This window comes from Myotis myotis, unplaced genomic scaffold, assembly GCF_014108235.1.
Source record: "Myotis myotis isolate mMyoMyo1 unplaced genomic scaffold, mMyoMyo1.p scaffold_m19_p_1, whole genome shotgun sequence".
Lineage (NCBI taxonomy): Eukaryota > Metazoa > Chordata > Mammalia > Chiroptera > Vespertilionidae > Myotis > Myotis myotis.
This window is the reverse complement of record NW_023416313.1, coordinates 198,294,612-198,317,904: the sequence shown is the minus strand read 5'-3', so window position 1 is coordinate 198,317,904 and position 23,293 is coordinate 198,294,612. Positions and strand designations below refer to the sequence as shown.

Sequence of the window (23,293 nt, the reverse complement as noted above, 5' to 3'; positions counted from 1 at the left end):
CAGTCATTTGACATCAGTCCTTTGGCAGGAACTACAATGTTGGATTCTTATAAGCTTTCTGGAGGGTGCAGGGAAGAAAAGACAGTGGTAACAGTGTATTGTCTAGCTGACAGGAATTTAATTACTCTAAATTTCTCCCATATTGCTACTGAGCTTCAGTGTATTTCAATAGATATTTGTTAACCTCATCCTGTGTGCCCTGTACTGTGGAAGTCAGTGCCTGCCTTCAAAGAGCTTATGGTCTAGAGTTTTTTGGACCTTTTTTATTCAAGTGGCCTCTTCTGTCATTGCCAGAAATCTCCCTGCTGTGCCCAAAAGCTTCTTCCCCTAATGAGCAGCAAGTCCACGTAACTGCCTATATAGCAGCCTCCTTTGACTTACAGGTGACAGCACTAACGCTGTTGAAAGAGGAAGACTTCCCAAGCCTTGGCTGCCTCCTGGATAGAGAATTCAGGCCTCTCCGTCGACTGCTTGTGCTCCTGGGCTGGACACACTGCCAGAGCCTCGCATCAGCCAGGAGGTTGCTGCAGACACTCCACAGGACCCAGGTAACTGACTCTGCAGCCTGGGCTGCTCAGAAGTGAGTGCTGTGGGACTTCTGGCTGAGGCAGAATGCTTGGTCCTGAAGTTCATTACAGCCTCTGACCCCAGATATGCCATCTCTTTCTTCTATGTCCGTACAGGACCAAGATGGCGATAAGCTCCTCAGGGATGCCTGCGATGGGCTGTGGGCTCACCTGGAGGTCCTGGAGTGGTGTGTACAGCAGAGCAGGTACAGCCCTGTGTAGTCTTCCCACCATTGGGCACACTTGATCCTGTGTTCTGTGCATGTGACCATTTCAAGACATCGTCCACACAACTGTTTTGAGTTGACAATGTTGACCAGCAACTCATAATTATTCCAACTATGAACCCAGGAAAGAAACATGAGTAATAATTATTTTCACTGTAGCCATAAGGTTATAACGAGAGGATAATTTAGGATGACAGTGATAAAGAACAATAGCCCACATTTCCTGAGCACTTACTATCTGCAAGGCATAGCTCCGAGCTCTTTGTGTGGGTGATTTCACCTAAGCCTCACAGCAATCCTATGAAGTAGTTACCAATATTATCCTGATTTTAAAGGTGGGCAACTGAAGCCCAGAGATGTTGAGTGACATGCCCAAAGTGACAGTACTGTGGTCCACATTCTTGGCCATGTGTTACCCCGGTCACACTTTTATTCAGTAACCTGTTGAACTGGTTAAGCCCTGTTTCCCTGATATATTAGCCTCAGGGCTTCCCCAGGACTGGGTTCCTGTTCTGTTCTTCACCGCTTCCCCAGCCCTTTCTGAAGTAGAGTAGGCAGAGTGGGAAGTAGCGAGAGGCCATTACTCAGGAAAGCAGAGAAGCTGTGCCGCTTCTGAGCTGGGAAGAGCACAGAAATTGGGAAGCTTACTCTGCAGGCTTTTTCTGGACCCCCTTGACCAAAAAGGCCCTTTCTAGATCCTTCCTAGATGAGTAGGGCTGACTTGATGGATGTACTTCCCAGAGGGTAAATAAATGCTCTGCTGTATCCCAGACCAACTAAAATGTAGTCTTTGGGTAAGTGAAACCCATGGTGTTAGGGGCCAGACAGCAAGAGAAAGAGGGAATCAGAATGGTCTTTCTCAGAGCAGTTTTATAAACTGCCTCTCCTCCCATCCTCCCGTCTTTCCCTCCCAGCAGCCCCATACCAAAGAGGGATCTCTTGTGTCATTTACACGGTGGAGACAGCCACTCAGTGCTCTACTCTCTCCATCACCTCACAAACCTTCCAGCCCTCAGGGAGGAAGAAGTTCTCAAGCTCTTACAGAAGGTGCCAGCCAAGGAGCCCCAACAAGTGCACAGTAAGTTGCCGATGGAGTCACTCGGGCACAGTTTCCTCTTAGGACAATCTTGCCGAGGTTCCTTTCAGCAAAGACTTACCTAGGTGTAATCTGTCGAAGCGGGTGGGCTAGCAGGTGCCTCTAAATTAGTGCTGTTTGCCCCAGTGAGATCATGGGGTGTGGGAACGTGCCTCCCCTCTCTGGATGAGGTATAGGGAACCTTATGAGAACAGCTCCATAGGAACCTTTGTCCTCGTGGAACCATCTCAAGAACCACTAGGATACCCTCAAGCCAAGGAACAGAATTAGGAACTTACCTCGGAATTCGCAGCATTATCTCTGGCAATATTTATGCAATTCTTGGCGAGTCTCTCCATTCTTCATACGCTTTCTCACAGCACACTTTGGGTCTACCCTCTCTCTCCCATAGCTCCCTCATACTCTATTGAACACATAAAGCAGTTTAGCAGAAGACTTGCGTGAAACAATAGTAAAGTCTTGCTTTAATCTTAGATCTTGGCTTAAAATTAAAGTCCCCATTAACAAGCTCTTTTACTCTCAAAAATGGTATCATAGTGTAGTCACAAACTGCCACACAGGTCCTGGGACATTTTGCTTTGAGAGAAACAAACCTTCCCAGATGGCAGTAGATGCTGCTCAGCCTAGATGTTACTTAGATTGACCTTGAGAAAGGATGTACCATTAACTGGAAAACCCGTGTCACTGCATTCTATATTTTATCCCAGGAAGGTAGGCAACTTGTTTAACAGATTTCCTAAAGGAACTGGAACTTTCTGTTTACAGACAAGTGCAGAAGGCTTCCAAAGAAGTGTTTTAAATCCGATCCCTGGTGACCCACCAGGACACACTTAGAACTGATAAAAGGTGAAAGAGGAGCAATAATAGGTCTGGGACTAGGGTGAGGCAAGAGAGGCATCTGCGGTACAAAATTTAAGGAGCCGCTCACTCTCAGGGTTGTGCAGTGCTTGCAAGTCCTGGCCCGGGACAATAATGCCATGTAGAGGCCAGGGGCGGGGAACAATATTGATCTCATTCTGTTTCTACCCTGACTTTGGTAAATCTGAGCTTCCTATAAGAAGTAATTACTAGGAAGCCTATACACATGGGGATTTATTGCACCATCCTAGTAGCAAAGCATTCCTAACTACTGCAGTGCCCTGCCGCAGCAGAACTGTATGCAGCCATCAGAAATGTAGTATATGAAGAGGCATAATCAAATGCTTATACTATCATTTATTTTTAAGAAGTAGGAAAATTGAATAGTATAGAAAATGTCATTACTCTCAACATACACACGTATATGCTAAATTATCAAAGGGGTTAAAACGGATTATTAATGATTGTGTTTAGCTGGTAATATCATGAGTTATATTTTCTTCTTTTTCGCTTTGCTACATTTAATGCCTTTTCTTTGAGAAGGTTGCACTTTTACGATGAAAAGGATTCAAGCCAGATTAAGATGTTTAGAGACCCTAAAATATTATGATGCCTTCTCTTTCTCCTCAATTTTTTTAAATGAGAAATTATAAATTATTAGACAAGTACAAGGAATTTCAACAGCATTTGTGTTTTTCCCCATGAAGTCTACTTCAGTGCTTTCTTAAAAATATCATTTTTTGCCTGGCCGGCATGACTCAGGAGTTCACAGTTCAATTCCTGGTTGCAGGCTTGATTCCTAGTAGGTGGCATGCAGGAGGCAGCCAGTCAATGATTCTCTCTCATCACTGATGTTTCTATCTCTCTCTCCCTCTCCCTCCCTCTCTGAAATCAATAAAATATATATATTTTAAATGTATATGAACTTTTTTTTCCAAAGAAATTTTATTGCCTTTGCTCTCATTACTCAATCTATACACACTTTAAGCCTGCCTCTTGGGTAATGTGGCACTAGGTAGACTAAACATATTTTCCTTTTAAACCCCCCCATACCTCCTCTAAACATTTACTTTAAGTTTTAATTTTAAAAAAAGAAAAGAAAGAACAAAATGTTAAGAAATATAAGGAAAAGATTTGTTAAATAGCCACGAGGGCTGCATTAGAGAGACATGTAGAGGGAGGCCGGTGGGGAAAAGGAAATGGACGGGACTGGACGCTGATGCGGTGGAGGAAGAGGCCTGGGAGGGATGCGGACCAAACTGGCGGAAAGCAGAGAGCAGTGCAGCATCTCTGGTCTGGCATGCTGCTGCCATCCTGAAAGAACCAGCTCTGAAGTGCTGCCTATTCCTCTCCCATTCAGACTCAGCGGGTGCTCCGGGCCCTGAGCACCTGAGCCAGTGCCAGAACCTGACGCTCTACCACAGCTTCTGTGCCATGAAGTATGCCATCTATGCCCTCTGTGTGAACTCACACCAGCACACCCAGTGCCAGGAATGCAAAGACAGTCTCTCAGAGGACCTGGCTGTGGCTGCAGAGCCAGTGAATAATTCCGTCTCCCCCTCAGGTACAGAAACGCCTCCCCCCGAGTCCCTGCTGCAACCTGTTCCACCAGGATTGAGGAGGTGGCCCTTGGTTTTATTATGCCCAGGAATAATTTCATCCATTAATCAGCCTTCGTTAATCGAAGAGACATAGAGAAAGCAAGTGATGTGCCTAAGTTTTAATGGAGTCTGATCACCTGGTGCATTGTTTTCCAAATGCTTCCCCTCCCCGCCCCATAATCTGCAATAAAAATAGCATTTCACATCACACTTCAGTTTGCACCTAGGTATGTAATTTGTGTGTTTATATATGTATGTGTATATGTGTGGGTAAGTGATATACAAGCTAAACTTTTAAGAAACGATATATTCACCCTTCCAAACAGAGCGCACTCTTGACTATTTTTCTGTTGTATGATATCTCTTTTTTTTTTTTTTTTTTTTTTGAATGCAGCCTCTAAGTCAGGGGTGGGGAACGTCCAGCCCATGGGCTGTATAAGGCCCACAAAATCATTTGTCTGGCCCTGCCAAGACATGAGGGGTGAATTAATTAAATGTTTGCCCGAATTTAGCAGGCTGGTTTTTAAGTTGATAATTTTGTGTGGCCCGCAAATGATGTTATAAATATCCAAATGGCCCTTGGCAGAATAAAGGTTCCCCACCCCTGCTCTAAGTCAATGTCATGGATCACAGCTACAGTGTGAAAGAACCTATTTCCTATCCTCTCTCATTTTTCTTAATAACTTACAACGTTTAACTTGCCTTGAGTGATTGCTGGTCAATTCTCTCTCTCTTGTAGCTTTGGGATGGACCTTCTCCTCTGAGCATGGTCATTTTTGACCAGTGAGTATTTCTTAAGAGATCTAGGTAGCCCTTGATCTTCTTTAGTGTAACAATGAGTGAAAATGGAATTGAGGAGTAAGGAGCCTATTATGGAGTGCTTGTGAGAGATGAAGAATAATGTAATATTTAAAAAGCAGAAACAAAATAACAAGTGTTCAGTGAGCTGTACTTCTAATTAACGTACAAACTCTGCAAATCATGAAAAGACGTTGATGAGGAGTCTCTTATTCTTCTGACTGTAACTGCAATTTCTTTAGTCATTAAAACATAAATAAGTGAGTTAAAGTTGTGTGAATGTTTGAGTCTGGCAAGTAATGTTTCTAAGGTCTGCATTTTCTCTGCCCTCTTCTCTGATACATGCTACTTTAGGTGCTTCAAATCTCTTCTCAACATACCTGGCCAGGTGTCAGCAGTATCTGTGCGGTGTTCCTGACTCTTTGCGCCTGGAACTTCTAGAAAACATCTTCTCATTGCTCCTCATCACCTCTGCCGATCTTCACCCAGAGCCTCACCTGCCCGAGGACTATGCTGAGGAGGATGACATTGAGGGGAAGGACCCATTAGGTTTGAGGTCTCCACCAGAGAGCCCTCAGCACATAGCACAGCCTGAAAGGAAGTCAGAACGGGGTTCCCTGGGAGTCCCCAGGAGCCTTGCTGATACACTTCCAAGCTGTCTGAAGACAGAGCCGAAAGACAGTTCCCCAGAGCCTCACGGGCACAGCTTTTTGGACCTGGAGCACCTTACCAGTGGTGTCAGCGGGTTCCTGGCTGATGAGTTTGCAATGGGGGCCGTCCTCAGGCTCCTCCAGGACCAGCTGGAGGAGCTCAGCAGCCACAGTCCCCCTGAGGACCCAATGCTGCCAGAAGGCCAGAACTGCCCGGAGAGCAGACATGGACCACAGAGCCGCCTGCACCGGTTTTCTAAGGTTCTCTCTGAGGCCCAGTGGAGATACAAGGTGGTAACAAGCAACCAGAGCTCAGGTGAGAGGGGGCAGCAGAACCAGTGGGTCCAGAAGTGAGGCGGGAGAAAACCCCCAGGAATGTGGGAGAGAGCGAGGACGAGTGCATGGGAGTCACTCCATAACTCAAGGCATAAACATAGCAACTAGTGTCAGAACCACGCCTCAGAGCCCAGTCCAAATCTTCCCCTACCTGTTACCCCATGAGGTGGGTCAAAGCAAAATTGATCTCTCTGCTGCCTTACCCATTGGTTTGCTGTTCCAGAGGAGCAACCTTTCCGAAGATACCGGCCCATCGCCACATGGCACCCTCGTCTCCGCCGGGGTCGTCGGACACGAAGGAGCCGGGCAGGTAATGGATGGGCTCTCCTCACGCCTTATTCCGTGCACAGGCAGGTGGCATACTGCCTCTTGGCTAATATTCCGTGAGATAAAGCCCATGGCACACACACAAACAAAAGTGATCTAAGGTAACCCTTGCTAATAGTGTCTTTCTAGAAATTTTCCACACAGTGCAAGTATATATATCGTTTCATGTATTCAGATGTGTCATTGAGAACTAACTTTTTTCACTGATGTCCTTTTATGTTTCTCATACTGTATATTGACAACTGACTTTTTCCTCTTATTTTAAAAGCTGCTTAATATTCCATTGTTATATGTACCCTTTTGTGGGCACTTAAGTTGTTCCCAGGTTTTTTACTATTATAAACAATACTACAGTAAACTACCCTGTACGTATGTATGTACATACTTGTGTGAGTATAGCTATAGGATAAGACCCTAGCAGTAGAATAGCAAGGTCAAAGATATGTGGAAATAAAGATTTACCAAATTGCCTTTAAAAAAAAAAAGATGAACCAGCTCACATTCCCACCAATGTATATGAGTGCCTGTTTCTACACTCATTCATTAAAAATGAGTATTTTCAGATTTTTTCAAATCTGGGCCAATATGACTAATATAGCAATATTTATCATTGTTTTAATATTATCTTTTACTTTAAGGTTGAATGTCTCTTATATATTTATTGGCAATTTATATTATTTCTGTGAGCTGCCTATTCATGTCTGAGGTCCATATTTTCTGTTGAGTTCATCTTTCTTATTGACTTATAAGAAGCTTTTTATACATTATGGGTAATATTCTGTCATTATGTGCTAACTTTTTTTCCCTTCATTTTGTCTTTTGAATTTGAATTTTTCTTACAGAATTTTATACAGGACCATTATACAGGTGTGTTAAATTTTTAGATAATAAAATTGCCATTATGATTTTTGGTGCTGGTTTTTAAATAATTAACAGGGCATTCATAAGAGTTTCCTATGTGCTAAATAACACGAGGTATCTTGAGGGAAGTGAATGAGGCTTACATCAGGACTTGGCCTTCAAAGGGTTGATAATGTACCTACACAGACGGTATACATGCAACACTTAAACTGCACGGAGGCACTGCCTGGAAACAGAAGCTGTCTCTAAGAGAGAGCAGCATCGCCTGCAGAAGTCAGGGAAACAGGTTTTATGGAAAACGTGGCTCCTGAACTAAGCTCAGAATGAGAAGACTCCAGCAGTGGCAATGAGAAACATGAACATAGTTGGTAGAATGGAGGATATTATGAGAGAAACCTGGAAAACGTCAAGGCTGAGTTGCTAAGGCCCTTAAGCTGCTCAGTTAATTGGTTTGAGTCAAAGGCTTGCATCCACTTGACGCATCTACCCCAAGAATGCACATGACATCTTTCCTACAGCTGTGTGTCCTTTCCAAATGGTGAGCCAAGCAGACGCCCTTGCGTGGAGCTGGCATTACCCTGGGGTGACCACCCTAGGAAGGGTGAGCCTCCATTCGCTATGAAGAGCCGTGTTGAGAAGGAGCTTTTCCACGAGGGCACTAAATAACGGGGTCCTTAGCATGAGAACAGCTTTTGCTGTGTCAGAAAAACTTGTGCCCTCCTTTGCACCCTCCTACTTTCTAGTCACATTGACAGTGCTTAGTGAGCAGACAGGTTGCTGACCCCTAGAAGTAACTTGAAAGCCCTGGGGCTCTGAGACCCACATGTTGGAACCATTGGTATAAGCTGCTACCCAATGAGCATTGGCGCCATATTAAGCCCGCCCTTCACCTTTAGTCTGTAGGAACTTGCATTTTACTGTAGAAGAAGCAGTAGATATAGTACTTAACCATTATCCTTTCACTCTACCCAGATCTTGATTTTCAAGCCAACTTTTCACTTTCTACATTTTAAGGAGTTGATGGTTGATTTTCTCTCTTCTTCCTCTCACCTCTAGATGGCCGAGACAGTGGTTCCAATCCCTCCCTGGAAAGTACAAGTAGTGAGCTGAGCACAAGTACTTCAGGTATGGGGGTCCCAAGCAGCTGCCCACTTCAAGCAGCTTTGCCCTGATACGGAGTTGCCACACACCCTGGTGTAGAAACCTGGACTGAGCAGTTCTTGTGTTTTTAATCCTCATCCAAGGGTATTTTTCCATTGATTTTTTAGAGAGAACACAAGAGAGAGGGAAAGAGAGAGAGAAACTTCAATGTGAGAGAAACACATTGATTGGTTGCCTCCTACACTAGCTCCGACCAGGGCCCGATCTGGAGAGAAGCCTGTAACCAAGGTACATGCCCTTGATTGGAATTGAACCAGGACCCTGCTATCTGCAGGCCCACGCTCTATCCACTGAGCCAAGCCGGCTAGGGCACAGTCTTATTTGTAAGATAAATAAGTCCTGGGGGTGTAACATACAGCATGGTGACTATAGTTAACACTACTGTATTGTGTATTTAAAAGTTGCTAAGAGTAGATTTTAAAAGTCTCAAGAAAATTTGCAACCATGTGTGATGATGAAAACTAAACTTTGGTGATCATTTCACAGTATATCAGATCATTATGTTGTACTAGTATACCTGAAACTAATACAATGTTATATGTCAATTATATATCAATTTCTTTAAAAAGAAGTTTGGTTCTGCCCATGGCCAAACAGATTTCAGTAGGGAAAGGGCTGTGTCACTATCAGTCAAGTTACCCATTAGCAGAGAGAAACAGGTGAATACCTAAGAATGTACTTAAGTATTATATTCAAACATGATAGCATAGGTTTGCCCTTCAATTGAGGGAAAATCAGTACCCACTTACACACCTTTTAAAAAATAAACTTTTTGAAGATAAAGAGTTTGGTGGGAGGTTACAGCAGTGTAGTTTTTCCTCAATTTCTGTTGCTTCCTTGGCCCCCACCTTCTGTGTCCCAACAGAGGGAAGTCTGAACATCGGGTCTGCAAGGAATGAGTTGCAGCCCCAAACTCAAAGTTCATTCATCCCCATGATGTTCTCCCCACCTGAGTCGCTGCTGGCATCGTGCATCCTCCGGGGGAACTTTGCAGAAGCCCATCAGGTAAGGGGCTGGGCAGTTGGTGTCAGTAGCCTGGGCCTCACCTTGTCATAGAAGAGAATGTGAAGTCCACCTCTAGCCATCTGGAACCTGCTGGGCCTCAGGCAGAGCTGGATACCTGTGTGACCAGAGCCGCTTGGGAACATTAGAAGGGCCACATCCAGCAGGAGAAACAGGAGAGAGTTTCCATGTACAAGGCCCAGTCCCCAGCATTGCAGATTTCAAGACCCAGATTGCAGGTTTAAGCTGTTGAATCATTGGTTTGTTTTAACATAAGTAGTATTTAACAAGATAAAATATTTAGCTACAAGCTTACCATTTCAAAACATGGAAATATTTTTGTTTCTTTCCTTATAAGCTTTCTCTGAACACATACATGTTTTTAATAGTTAAAAGTCATGATGCAGACAATGTTTAATAAGAAATAGAATGCCAGTTCAATATACAAGTGTAGGGGCTACCAAACTAAAATGTTTGTGTTGTTGAGGGATGAGCGCAAGAAGAAATCAGAAACACCTGCCCTCCCTGAGCTTCTGTATCCTCACTTAAAAATCAGAGTTAAATATAACACCTGCTTGTCCTACCTCAGGGGGTTGTTAAGAGGATTCTGTACAAGCTGTGAGAAATATAAGAATCCTCTGCTATTGTTCAAATTTAATAGCATGAAAACCTACCTTTCTAATTTTTAAAACTTCATTGATATATTTATCACACTGTGCTCATCCCTTAACATGTAGGTCAGAATTTTTCTTTCATTTTAGTTCAGTTGTTGAAGAATAAATCAAGGATAAAATCTAGGCGATAGGAGAATTTTTGAGTAGCTTCCTCTGGTCATTTTAGGTTCCGTACTTTAATGACAGTGGTAACTCTGACCCTCTAGGGAGGATAGGACCCTCACCAGCCTTTGTTACACCCAAATCCAGAGTTAAGTCAACTGTGAGCCCCTGATCCTTTACCCCTAAATGTCCTCACTTCCGCTTCCTTTCCTGGACCCTTGATTTTTTTTTTTTTTAAATGAAAGTCACCTTTTTAAAATATATTTTTATTGATTTCAGAGAGGGTGAGAGAGATAGAAACATAAATGATGGGAGAGAATCATTGATTGGCTGCCTGCTGCACACCTTCTCCTGGGTATCGAGCCCACAACCTGGGCATGTGCCTTTAACCAGAATCGAACCTGGGACCCTTCAGTCCACAGGCCAGTGCTCTATCCACTGAGCCAAACTGGCTAGGGCTTGAATTTTTTTTTTTAATAAAAGCTTTATTTTGTTAACCTGGTTACAGAATAAGCCATGCATATTACAAGTAAATACCAAAGGTATTAACAAGAAAATAATACTACTTGTAACCCTATTGTCCAGAACCAATAAAGGTAATGAATACTCTTTGCCATTATTTTTCCAAGATCCATGTGACTTTTATATAGCCAAGATTATTTTGAATTTAAAACCTTACATAATGCCTTCGTAACATTTGCCTTGTACCTGATTTAATGACCTTACAGTAGTCTGACCAGGCAGCTGCATTTGACCATTCTCCTGTTACTCAACATTTAGATTATTTTCAACCTTGTAATAAATAGTGCCAAGATTATCACCTTTAGGCATTAGGCCTTTTGAATTGTTTCTGTAAGAAAGTTTCTCATGAAAATTTCTGTGTCAAAGAATATAAACGTTTTTAAAGCTTTATGGATTGCCAAATTGCTTTTCAAAAAAGGTTGTGACAGTTCCTTTTACCACTACCCCCTGAGGGCTTATTTTTACACTTTGTCATTGCGATAGATGCAAAATGGTATTAATGTGACTGAAATTCCCTAGATTACTGAAAGGGATAACATTTTTCATCTATGTATTAGTCATTCATTTTCTCTGAAATTGTCCACACCTTCTGCCAATTTTCTACTGGGGCTGTGGTGGCTTTCATGCTGGCTTGGATAAGTAATTTCTATGTTTGACCTACTCTTCTAACATGCAGTGCTCTTCCCATCCTACAAAGCGGATGTTTTAGGGCCATAGTCTAGTGATAGGCAAGATCCCGTATCTCTAGACATGGGCCCACCACAGCCACACTCCCGCCTGTCTTGTACCAGGTGGTGTTCATGTTTGACCTCAAGTCCTCGCCCAGCTCAGGGGAACTGATGTTCATGGAGCGCTACCAGGAGGTGATCCAGGAGCTGGCCCGCGTCGAGCACAAGATCGAGAACCAGAACTCAGACGGGGGTAGCAGCACCATTCGAAGAACTGGCAGTGGCCGCTCAACTCTGCAGGCCATTGGCAGCGCTGCGGCGGCAGGTCAGGCTTCCCCGTTGCCACCACAGGTGGGGAGGTATCTGGGGAAGGAGGGTGTCAGGGGAAAAGCCACCCAAACAATAGGCTCATCATCATGAAGGTGAGCAGAAATCCAGGGCAGGACACTTGGATTTGAAGAACAGCAGATTGAGGGTTGGTTTCTAGCTGTGCCCAACTTCCCTGACCATGGCGGTCACATACTACCACTCGAGCTACTCCATTAAGCTTCTCCTGTGTGACTAGCACTGAAGAGTGTGAATGCTCTTGTCACCCTGTGTTTTCATGGCCGCTGTCTTGTCTATGCTTTGGGAAATGGTTAGGAGTTTATTTCCTTCCATGTAACTATGCAGGATAAAGCATATTATTTCACTTTTCCGTAAAGTGAAAAAGTTGTGTTTAACTCATGGCCTGTGATTCACAGGTCGCAATTCTCAGCCAGGGCTGCACTGCAAAAACTGATCCTTTCATTATTTCTTTATTTCCCACTGTGCAACCTGCTTCAGTGCCTATAGCCAGCCCACAGGCAGAGGCCAGGCAATGGTTCAAGGCCACAATTTGCTCTGCATGGGACACTATGAGAGAGCCAGGGAGACAGGCCTGCCATTTTCTTGAAAACCTATGCATGTTCTTAAAAGTGGAATCATGTCCCACGTTTTCTCATTATCTTACTAGTCTAGGCTCTGTACCATCCCAGAACAGGTAGCATCCCACGCTGCCCCTTCTCTGTTCTCCCAGAATTTTCAATAGCTATTCAAAAATATATATGCGCTTTTTGCTTTTATTATAAATGGGCTCTTACAGCAAGTACTGTTGTCTGCCTTGCTTTTTCACAGCATATTTTAGAGATCTTTTCTGATGAGCACACAGATCCACCTCATTCTTTCTCAACCTGCTTTTTTTTTTAATATATTTTATTGATTTTTTACAGAGAGGAAGGGAGAGGGATAGAAAGTTAGAAACATCAATTCAGCTGCCTCCTGCACACACCCTCCTGGGGATGTGCCCACAATCAAGGTACATGCCCTTGACCGGAATTGAACCCGGGACCCTTGAGTCTGCAGGCCGACGCTCTATCCACTGAGCCAAACCAGTTAGGGCTCAACCTGCTTTTAGATCCCATTTGGAAGAAGCCCTCACTCATCTCCTCCATTTTGGTTTCTCTTGGTCTTCCTTTCCATGCCATTGTTTTGATGCCATAAGAATGGGTTGCAATGATGGTACTAATATGCATAGAAGATATCCTGTGCAGAAGGACCTAAATAAAATAAAATAAAAGTGGCATATAGAATCATTTTAACCTTACTTTCTGCTCCACTGCTGGCATCCAGGGATGGTATTTTATTCCATCTCGGACGTGACCGACAAGCTGCTCAGCCCCTCTGGAGACCCCATCCCCATACTCCAGGAGGACTTCTGGATAAGCAGCACCCTGCTGGAGCCCACTGACCCCCTGAGAGAGGTTCTGGAAGAGCTCAGTCCCCCCGCCATGGCTGCGTTCGACCTCGCTTGCTCTCAGTGCCAGCTCTGGAAAACCTGCAAGCAGCTCTTGGAAACGGCTGAGCGACGTCTGAGCAGCAGCCTTGAGAGCCGGGGTGAGTGCTTCTGCTTTAGTCCTTCCTTCTCAAATGGATTTCTGAGATACTTGAGAAAATGTGCAAGAAAAAAGTATTACCGGGGAAGTAGGGGCAGGGAGAGCAGATTAGTTAATTTCCTCATGTGCAGCCTGATGGCATAAGTATAGTCTGCTGAGAACCTCACCATCGTACTAGACGTAGCATTCTGCAATAATTAAGAAATTGTTTTCTGATTGACAGATAAATTTAAAGAATAAATAGACATTCAAAAATGGTGTAAATGGAATTTGTCTTTAGACTACATTCCCCTTCTGAGTGAACCCCACTTAACCTATGATAGTCTTGAGTTTGTAAACCACGTATAAGGGAAAATGTGGAGGGAAGATTGTACCTTGAGGTAAATGACATCAAAATGTGTACATGGAATTCTTGGAGGAATGAAGGTAGAAGAATGTGAAGATAGATTTGGGTAAAGTTCACACACAGCAAACATTGGAAGGACTGACCCGGGCGGGAGGGAGTAAGGAGCCTGTTCTCTCAGTGATGGGCACGAGGAACAGTGAATAGGTTGCAATGTGAACAGCCACTCCTGGGCTCAGTGATTCCTTGAGAACTCACAGGACCCGGCATGTAGTCGCACTCATGACTAAGATTTATTTCAGCAAGAGGATACAAAGCAAAACCAGCAGAGGGAAAAGGCTCAGGGGATAATCCACAGAAACTAAGCAAAAGACCTCCAAGAGTCCTCTCCCTGTGGAGGCATAGAGGACAGGCTTAATTCCCCCAGCAGTGAGTTGTGACAAGGCTGAAGTGTTGCCTATAGGGAAGCTCATTAGAGACCCAAGCCCAAGGTTGTTACCGGGTGCTGGTAACAAAGGCACCCTCTGCCCATTGTGTTCCAGAATTCCAGACTCTCAGAAGGAAAGCAGGTGTTCAGACTGAACCACGGTGTACAGAGAGCATAGGCACAATGAGCCACTCTCATCATTTAGGGAAACTTTTATGCAGTATAGGAAACCATTTGCCAGTAAAGGCCACAGATACTGCCAAGGGCCAACCTTGCGAGCAGGCCTTTCTGAGGACAGAAGTCTCAGGCCTGCTGTGTTAACTCTCTTCTGCGCACCTCTCCAAATCACTTCTGAGCTGCCAGTTAATATGTCCTTTAATGCCCACATGGTCCTTCTAAGAAAGTATACTCTGGCACTTGTGATTCTTTTTGGGGGAACAATTCTCCCCCTCATCTAGCACTTTTATCCTATATAATAAAAGGCTAACATGCAAATCAACCAAACGGCAGAACGACCAGTCACTATGAGGCACATTGAACACCAGGGGGCAGATACTCAACACAGGAGCTGCCCCTTGGTGGTCACTGCACTCCCACAGGGGGAGTTCCACTCAGCCAGAAGCCAGGCTCATGGCTGGCGAGCACAGCAGTGGTGGCAGGAGCCTCCCGCCTCCGCAGCAGCGCTAAGGATGTCCGCAGTCGGACATTCCCCAAGGGCTCCCAGACTGCGAGAGGGCGCAGGCTGGGCTGAGAGTCTCCCCACCCTCACCCCCCAGTACAAAAATTTTGTGCACCAGGTCTCTAGTTCTAAAATAAAAGGAGATATTACTCAAACTGTTAGTAGCTGAAATAGTTTCAGGCCAGTCAGTTAGGAATTAATTTAGTACCTACTGTGTCTCCAGATTATCCCAAGTATAGGTGTATTGGGGAGGTATAATGAGTCATCTCTTCATAAAATTGTTCATAGTGAGGGTTCAAGATCCTACTTAAAGCAGTTAGAGAAGACAGATATGATCTCAGGTCAAGTCCTCAGCTGAGGGCAGTACCAAGGCAAACCCACAGGAAGTGCCTGATTGGCCTGGGACGGCGATTGCATGGCAGTGCCAGAGATTCTCAGCCTGCTGCGCTGACAGCTTAGGCATCTTTCAGGAGATGGCCCTGGCACCTCAGGCAGAGAAGCCAGCTATGCTGGCTGTCACCCAAAATGGCACAGCATCTATTTCCTCCTTAATATTGGAGAACATAAAATTGCACAAGCAAGCACAGGACTGAGAAGCAGTCTCTGAAAGTACCTTATTTTTCTGCATTCCCTCTTCCTTCATCTGGTCCCAGGTCGGCAGCTAGACCATGTCCTCCCTGGTGCTGATGGCATTCGAGGTTTTCCAGTTGTTCTTCAGCAAATCAGTAAGATTCTCAATTATTTACTTACATCAGCCGGACAAACTAAATCAGGTGAGTTGCTTTTCTCCCTTTTTTTTTTCCTCCCAGACTCAGAACACTAGTTCAACATCAACCTTACTTTTTCTTTCTCGTTTGCTTTCCACAGAGAGCGTAGAAGAAAAAGGAGGAGGCCTTCCCCGGTGCAGCATTGCTGAGCTGCTTCAGACATGCTGGCCCAGCCTCACTGAGGACTGCGCCGCCAGCCATGCCACCCTCTCCCAGCAGCTGGACCAGATCCTTCAGTCGCTGAGGGAGGCACTGGAGCTGCCAGGTACCGGTCCAAGTGTGGGAGCAGATGAGGACTGAGCTCGGGAGAGGAAGCTGGAGCAGAGGCTTAGGACTTCAGCAGTGAGCCCTACTAGCCCTTCAGTTCGCCAGTGCACGTCTCATAACTAACTCCACTGTTCCCCTGCCTCTCAAGTGAAGGGATGGTTAGCACTCATTAGCTGATACATCTTTCTTATCCCTAAGGAGCAATATGCCCCAAAGTTACTCAGTAAATATTGATTAACCTTTCCCCAAAAGCCATTCCAACCCCAGAGTCACAGGGGTGAGCACAGAACCATTCACCCTGATTTCTCCCAACTCAAAGCTCTTCCTGGCTGTGAATCAACTTGGGAGTTTGTAGCTGCCTTGTAAGTGTAGTCCCGAGCTATGGAAGGCCCCATGCAGTGGACGGAAGCCCAGTTCACATAATTGTGTTGGAAATTGACCCAAAGCTGGACACACAGACTAAAGCCTCCATCCTTTCCACCATTGCTGCTCTCAGAGCCAAGGAGTTCTCCGCTCTCGTCCCTGGTGGAACAGGCAGCCCAGAAAGCTCCAGAGGTAGAGGCCCACCCTGTGCGCATCCAGACTGAGCTCCTCCAGAAGACTCTGGGCAGACAGGCCCCCGTGGGCAGTGGGCAGATGGACTACATGGGCACCTTCTCCAGTTACTGCAGCACCTTGGCTGCAGTCCTTGTTCAGAGTCTGCGCTCTGAGCCTGGTAAGTAGCAAGGAAGAGGAAACAAGATTCATGGGTGTTTAGAGCGAGGAAGAGGAAAGATTCAATTAACAGGTTCTGGGCACAGCAGTAGCCAAGGACACTCGATTCATAAGGTCTTCTGTTAGTCTTCGGTGTTTTATTCACCTTTGTCTCCCCAGTACCTAGTATGGTTGTACAGCACATGAAGCGCTCAATAAACTGTGACGGCTTTAATGACTCAAAAAGACCTTAGACCATTATAAACTTATGAACAAAAATAGATACAGAGGCAGAGCTGCCTCAAACAGATTGTCAAACTGCAGCGGGAAGGCCGAGGAGGGTTGGGGGGCAGGAGGGAGGGGGGTAAGAGATCAACCGAAGGACTTTTATGCATGCATATAAGCATAACCAATGGACATAAGACACGGGGCGGGGGCGGGGGGGGGGGGGTAGGGGAGGCCAGGGGATTGTCAAGGGCGGAAAAAGAAAAAGAAAAAAAGGACACATATGTAATACCCTTTGTAATACTTTAAGCAATAAAAAGGAAAAAAAAGAAAAAAAAATATTAATTGAGAGAAGAAGAAGAAAAAGACCTTAGACCTTCAGCCTGTCGTGGGCATGAGGACCCAGAGGAGGAGCCAAGTCTCTGATCTGAGTGCCAGATTCCTACTTGCGTCGCAGACTGAGTGTCGCCTGCACCCCAGTCACGTTGGATGAGCAGGAGGCGCTCACTACTTTGTTATTGGTTCTGGAAAACAGGGCTATGAACTGTGCAGCCAGTGGTCACTTTCTTTACCTTTGCAGATCACGTGGAGGTCAGAGTTGGCAATCCCTTTGTTCTCCTGCAACAAAGCTCTTCCCAGCTGGTGTCACACCTCCTGCTTGAGCGACAAGTTCCACCAGACAGGTAGGAGCTACCCTATGGGAGTCGAGCATGGGCCTGCCTAACTGTTTCATCAATGACAGTGAGGGCTTTGTGGGGTTGTATAGGGAGTAAAGTTATTTCTAGACTTTGCCCTTGATTTGCATTTACTCTTATACAGCTACATTGAAATTCCTTTCTTTCTCTCTTGCCACCACTAAAATTTACATCGCAAATATAAAATTAAGGGAAGAATCTTCACTTAGGAATAGGAAAAAAATCTAAAAATTTGATAACACATTAGTTGGCTAGGCTATAGAAAAACAAGCATTCTCATGGGTTGGTGGGATATAAATTTCCACAAGCCCCTATGTGAAGGCAGTTTGTCCATATCTACTAAAATTACAAATTCATTTATCCTTTGACCTAAAAATTCATGTTGGGGAGTTTATCCTGTGGTTTTATTATACATATGGAAAATGATGTCTGTTACAGCCTTGTATGTAACTAGAGGCCCGGTGCACAAAATTTGTGCATGGGGGGTGGGGGTCCCCTCAGCCCAGCCTGCGCCCTCTTGCAATCCAGGACTCCTCGGGTAGGGTCCCTAGGCCTGGCCGGCGATCAGGGCCTATTGGGGCTTTCCTTCCCCTGGCTGCAGTTAGCCCTGCCCCTCCTGCTGCCACTGCTTGCCATCTGTGCAGCACTCCTCCCCACCCCCACCCCCGCCACTGGTCGCCTCCCTCTGTGGGCAACAGGCGTGGGGTGCGATCGCTTGGCTGGCCTGGGTCTCCCTCTGCGGGGCAATCGTTGGCCGGCCCCTCCTACCTGCCACAGTGTCACTGGCCAGTGGCGTGGGCCTCCCTCTGTGGGGCAATTGATTGCGGGGGGGCCCCCAGATCGCCCTGCAGAGGGAGGCCCCGCCCACCCGCTGCAGCCTCCCTCTGTGGCCACTGGCCGGGTGGCCTGGGCCTCCCTCTGCAGGGCGATCGTGGGATGATGGTGGGGCTCCCTGACCAATCGCATTGCACTCGCCTTGCCTTGCCTGGCCTGGCGCCAGTGTGTGTCATAGTGTGGTTGTCTGGACAGTAGTTCTGCTCTTCGGTTGTTTGATTGATTTGCATATTGCGCTTTTATTATCATAGATAGCAGCAGATCAGAAAAATCCATAGTCCCTAACAGGAGACTAGTTAAATTATAGTTCGTCCCATAATGGAATAATATGTCCTGTCAAAAGAACTGAGGGGCCTCTCTGTAGTGTAGAGGGATATGAACAGATCTCCAAGATACGTTATTCAGTAAAAAAGCAAAGGACAGGGCAGTATGTCTAATAGGCAACCTTTTGTGTTTAAAAGAAGAGGGGAGACAATTAAAGAGCCTGCATGTACATTTGCTCATGTGAATATAAGACAAGTCAGAGATTAGCTGATGGTGCCTATGCTTCTCTCCTTCCAGGATAGCAGCCCTTCTGGCCCGCGAGGGACTCAGCCTGAGTGTGCCTCAGGTCATCGTTAACTGCTGCTGTGAGCCCCTTGCCCTTTCCCCTTCCCTGCAGAGCCAGCAGGTGTCATCTCTCCTGACCCACCTGGGCATCCTGGCCCAGCTGCACACCTCCCACTGTCTGGAGGACCTCCCTCTTCCTGCACAGAGCTCCCCGAAGCCAACTGAGAACCCCACATCAGAGAAAAAGCCCAGCTCCTCCTCAAAGGATTCATCACCCTCAGCCCTCACCTCCTCTGCCTTGGCCTTCCTTAAATCCCGCTCTAAGCTGCTGGCTATAGTGGCCTGTCTGGGGGCTTCCCGGGGATCAAAGGTCACCAAGCCCAGCTTGTCATGGAAGGAGCTTCGTGGCCGCAGGGAGGTACCTCTCACTGCAGAACAGGTAGCCCGGGAGTGTGTTCGCCTTCTGGAACAGTTCCCTATGCTGGAGGCCTCGCTCCTGGCCGCCTGGGAGCCCCTCCGAGGGTCCTCCAAGCAGGAGCAGAGTCTGGCAGCGAGTCTCTGTGGCCAGGCTAGTCTCTCTACTGTCCTCCTGGGCCTGCATTCTCCTGTTGCCCTGGATGTGCTCACTGAGGCCTTCAAGGAAGCCCTGGTGGCCAGAGATTGGCCCCGGGCCCTTCAGCTCACTGAAATGTACGGTCGAGACATGGATGACTTGAGCAGCATACGGGATGCAGTCCTGAGCTGTGCTGTGGCAAGTGGTGAGCAGAATGCTACCTCTCTCTCCTTCACTACTGCTCATAGGATTTAGCACTCACTGAGTGTATCATCACATTTGATCCTCACAGTAACTCTAGAGCAGTGGTTCTCAACCTGTGGGTCGCGACCCCTTTGGCGGTCGAACGACCCTTTCACAGGGGTCGCCTAAGACCATCCTGCATATCAGATATTTACATTATGATTCATAACAGTAGCAACATTACAGTTATGAAGTAGCAAAGAAAATAATTTTATGGTTGGGTCACAACATGAGGAACTGTATTTAAAGGGCCAGAAGGTTGAGAACCACTGCTCTAGAGGAAGGTGCCACCATAAGGGTAGGAAACTTGCCCAGGAGAGTAAGTGGTGGAGCAGCGCTTAAAACCTAGGTCTAACCTTAGAACACATACCAATATTCTCGACCCTGCATATCAGAACCATTGGAGAATTCAATAAACCACAAACATCTGAGCTCCATCCCCAGGAGCCTGGGATGGAATTAGGTAAATGTTTACTTTAAAACGGGGATCAGCACATTTATTTTATTTTTTAATATATTCTTACTGATATCAGAGAGGGAGAGAGAGAGAGAGAGAAACATCAATGATGAGAGAGAATCATTGATTGGCTGCCTCCTACATGTCCCCGACTGAGGATCGAGCTTGAAACCCCAGGCATGTGCCCTGATCAGGAATGAAACCATGACCTCCTGGTTCATAGTTCAAAGCTCAACCACTGAGCCACACTGGCCAGGCAAATTTTTTCTTTTAAGGGCTTTGAAATCCGTAGAGTCTCATTTGAAACTACTCAACTCTTCCATTGTTACATGAACGAAAGCAGCCATAGAGGATAGAGAAACAAATGAGCATGGCTATATTTTAGTAAGACAATTTATAAAAACAGCCCATGGGCCTGCTTGACCACCCCTACTTGAAAAGCTCCCCAGGAGATTTTGATGTGTGACCAGAGTTGAGAGCCAGTGACCTACAACACTCCACTTGGGGAAGTAAGATCGTGTAGTGTAGTGAATGGTGTCTGGGTAGAGGGGCTGGCTTCCCTGTGGAAAGAAGAAAATCCATCCTGAGAAGGGGGAAGGAGTCCCCTGACTGGATGGTTATGCAGTTTTCTCTGTTTGGAGTCTGTTTTTCAGCTCTGAAATGGATGGGGGGAGAGAGAGACCTACTAATAATGACAGAGGATACTGAGGGAGTGAAACTAGTTTACCTGAAGTAACATTCAAGTAGTTACGTATGGCATAGAGTGGAAATGGCAGGGAAAACTAAAAGTTGCACTGACTCGTTGAGTCTGAAATATTGCTATATGTGCAGCACTCCAGAACATGGAGAGCTTCATCTGTTCTGTCTTTCCTCTCTTCCTGCTCCCCTTCTTTCTTCCTATTCTTCCTCTCTTTTCTCCTTCTCTTCCTCTCTCTTCAAAAAGTCTCATGACTAAGTTTGTATAAAGAGAAACAGAGGGTATAACATTTCTCCTTGCCATGTAGTAGTGCTTCCAAGTGTCTAAACTAGTTAAGGTCATTTGGAACTTAAAGATCCTCCAAACTCCTGTTTCATGAAAGTGAACAAGGCCCTTCTCTTAAGAAGTAACCTAGCATGGTCGGTGTGGGTCAGTTGGATAGGTGTCATCCCTGCACCGAAAGGTTGCTGGTTTGATTCCTGGTCAGGGCACATGCCCGGGTTGTGGTCTCAGTCCCCAATGGGGGGCTGCAGAGGCAGCTGATCAGTGTTTTGCTTTCACATTGATGATTCTCTCCCTCTCCCTTCCTCTCTCTCTAGAAGTCAATAAAAATATAAATAAATTAAAAAGTAACCTGGACTCTGGAGCTCTTCTGGTGCCAGGCTTGCTGCCTCTGGGCATCTTTTTGTCTTGTAGACGAAGAAGGTTGGCAGTACCTGTTTCCTGTGAAGGATGCATCTCTGAGAAGTCAGCTAGCCCTAAAGTTTGTGGACAGGTGGCCCTTGGAGTCATGCCTGGAGATCCTGGCCTACTGCATTTCAGACACAACTGTCCGAGCGGAACTGAGGTGTGAACTACGGAGAAAGCTGGCGGAGCTGCAGATGTATCAGAAGGTACATACCCTGGCATCAAGAGAAAGGAACTGCATTTCTCTGTTACCAGCTGTACCTAGTCTATTCTCATGTGATGGTGGATTCTAAGAAACAGAAAATCTAGGCCTGGCTTTTGCTTTGCATCTGGCTTCTGTTCTTAAGTGAACAACAAGGAGGCCTCCTGTCTGGGTCTTATTTTAATTACTCCTATAATTTTAACATTGGATGATGCTTTATAGTCTACAAAGCCTTTTCACATATACAGGGTGGGGCAAAAGTAGGATTACAGTTGTGAGCACATGAAACACAGGGTTTATTTTTGTATTATTATTTATTAACTAGAGGCCCGGCACACGAAATTCATGCACAGGTAGGGTCCCTAGGCCTGGCCTGGGATCAGGGCCGATCTTCCCTGGCTGCCAGCAGCCAGCCCCACCCCCCACTGCCACAACCGGTTGCCCTCTGTGTGTGGAGCTACTGGCGGGGCAGTCGGGTCCCCTGCACTGCCTGCGACCGCTGCCACCCACCCCCAGTTCTCCATTCCCCATCGGGCGATCAGAGCCTGCTGGCTGGGGAGAGAGACCAAGAGGTTGGCCTGCAGGTCCTGATGGGGTGATTGGAGCCTGCGGGCTAGGGGCAGCTCCTGCATTGAGTGTCTACCCCCTGGTGGTCAGTGCACATCATAGCTGACTGGTCGTTCTGCCGTCTGGTCAATTTGCATATTACACTTTTATTATATAGGATATGCTAATTTTTCATATGTACTTGGAACTGAACAGAGCCCTGCCAGGGAAAGGCAGGTGAAAAAGATGTTCTTTCTGCTCTTGCTCAGCAATTTTCATTAGGAGCTAAATGCTGCGTGCAGGGTGATCCCACAGAGCATTCAGGCCAGCAGAATTTCTTGGGTAGAGTTTTGAGATGGAGGAGCATAGGGCAAGTGACCCTAGAGCAAGCTGTTACAGAAGCTCTGAGAACTGCCCTCACAAGTGAAAGGCCCCCATCCTGCCCTCACCACTCAGTCTTTGCTCCCTGATTGTGCTTCCCTGGTAGGTTCATTCTCTTCTAAACAATCTTTGCCCTATTTGCTCCATTCCTCCTTTCCCGGAAAGTTATGACACCTGGCTTTGGCACAGAGACCAAGGGTTGGCTCATCCCTGGAAACTCCAACGACTCGTTCATGGAGGAAGAAGCTGCATTGTGGTTTGATAGCTTTTCCTGTCTTAGATTCTAGGTTTGCAGGCTACCCCAGTGTGGTGTGACTGGCAGACCTTGAGGAACTGTTGTGTTGAAGACCCATCAACTGTTATGAACGTGATTCTAGAAGCAAAGGTACCATTTTCCTGAGTGATATTCCCCTTTCTTCTCTTTTCAGAGTTACAACTCTCTGGCTAGTTCTGTAGACCCTTCCCCCCTTATCAATGTCCAACTTTTTTTATAACTACATCACATTCTTTTTCTGGGGTGTGTGTGTGTGTGTGAATTACCAATATACAGAGGAGTATAAAAATAGTAACAGTTGATGCTTTTGTGCTATCACCTTGCATTCCTTTTCTGCACTGTATACATTGGGTACAAGATGTATATGTAGCAGTGGAATTGCTGTGTCATTGGGCAGGAGCATCTCACCTTC

The 23,293-nt window shown here is 46.0% G+C and overlaps 1 protein-coding gene and 1 non-coding gene across 14 annotated transcripts in view; one reads left to right on the top strand and one right to left on the bottom strand.

Moving 5' to 3' along the window:
* Positions 1-23,293, top strand: part of ZFYVE26 (zinc finger FYVE-type containing 26) — a 66,507-nt gene that overhangs the window by 11,448 nt on the left and 31,766 nt on the right. For 11 of the 13 annotated variants that reach the window (XR_004967783.1, XR_004967782.1, XR_004967784.1 and 8 more), the window contains 17 exons: positions 384-548; positions 684-772; positions 1,708-1,871; positions 4,108-4,311; positions 5,501-6,112; positions 6,356-6,442; positions 8,377-8,445; positions 9,347-9,486; positions 11,573-11,774; positions 13,100-13,363; positions 15,465-15,584; positions 15,679-15,843; positions 16,342-16,560; positions 17,344-17,446; positions 18,854-19,599; positions 21,488-21,684; positions 22,888-22,992. Coding sequence is in view for 8 of the 13 variants with exons in the window: in XM_036310797.1 (XP_036166690.1) it covers positions 384-548; positions 684-772; positions 1,708-1,871; positions 4,108-4,311; positions 5,501-6,112; positions 6,356-6,442; positions 8,377-8,445; positions 9,347-9,486; positions 11,573-11,774; positions 13,100-13,363; positions 15,465-15,584; positions 15,679-15,843; positions 16,342-16,560; positions 17,344-17,446; positions 18,854-19,599; positions 21,488-21,684; positions 22,888-22,992 (3,651 nt within the window). In the remaining 5 variants the exon portion in view is untranslated. The remainder of the gene's footprint in view (positions 1-383; positions 549-683; positions 773-1,707; positions 1,872-4,107; positions 4,312-5,500; positions 6,113-6,355; positions 6,443-8,376; positions 8,446-9,346; positions 9,487-11,572; positions 11,775-13,099; positions 13,364-15,464; positions 15,585-15,678; positions 15,844-16,341; positions 16,561-17,343; positions 17,447-18,853; positions 19,600-21,487; positions 21,685-22,887; positions 22,993-23,293) is intronic. The other 2 variants (XM_036310778.1, XM_036310806.1) reach the window with 2 other exon arrangements.
* LOC118661892 lies at positions 12,255-12,393 on the bottom strand. Its single transcript, XR_004969521.1, has one exon. It is a non-coding gene; the product is annotated as a small nucleolar RNA SNORA42/SNORA80 family (small nucleolar RNA).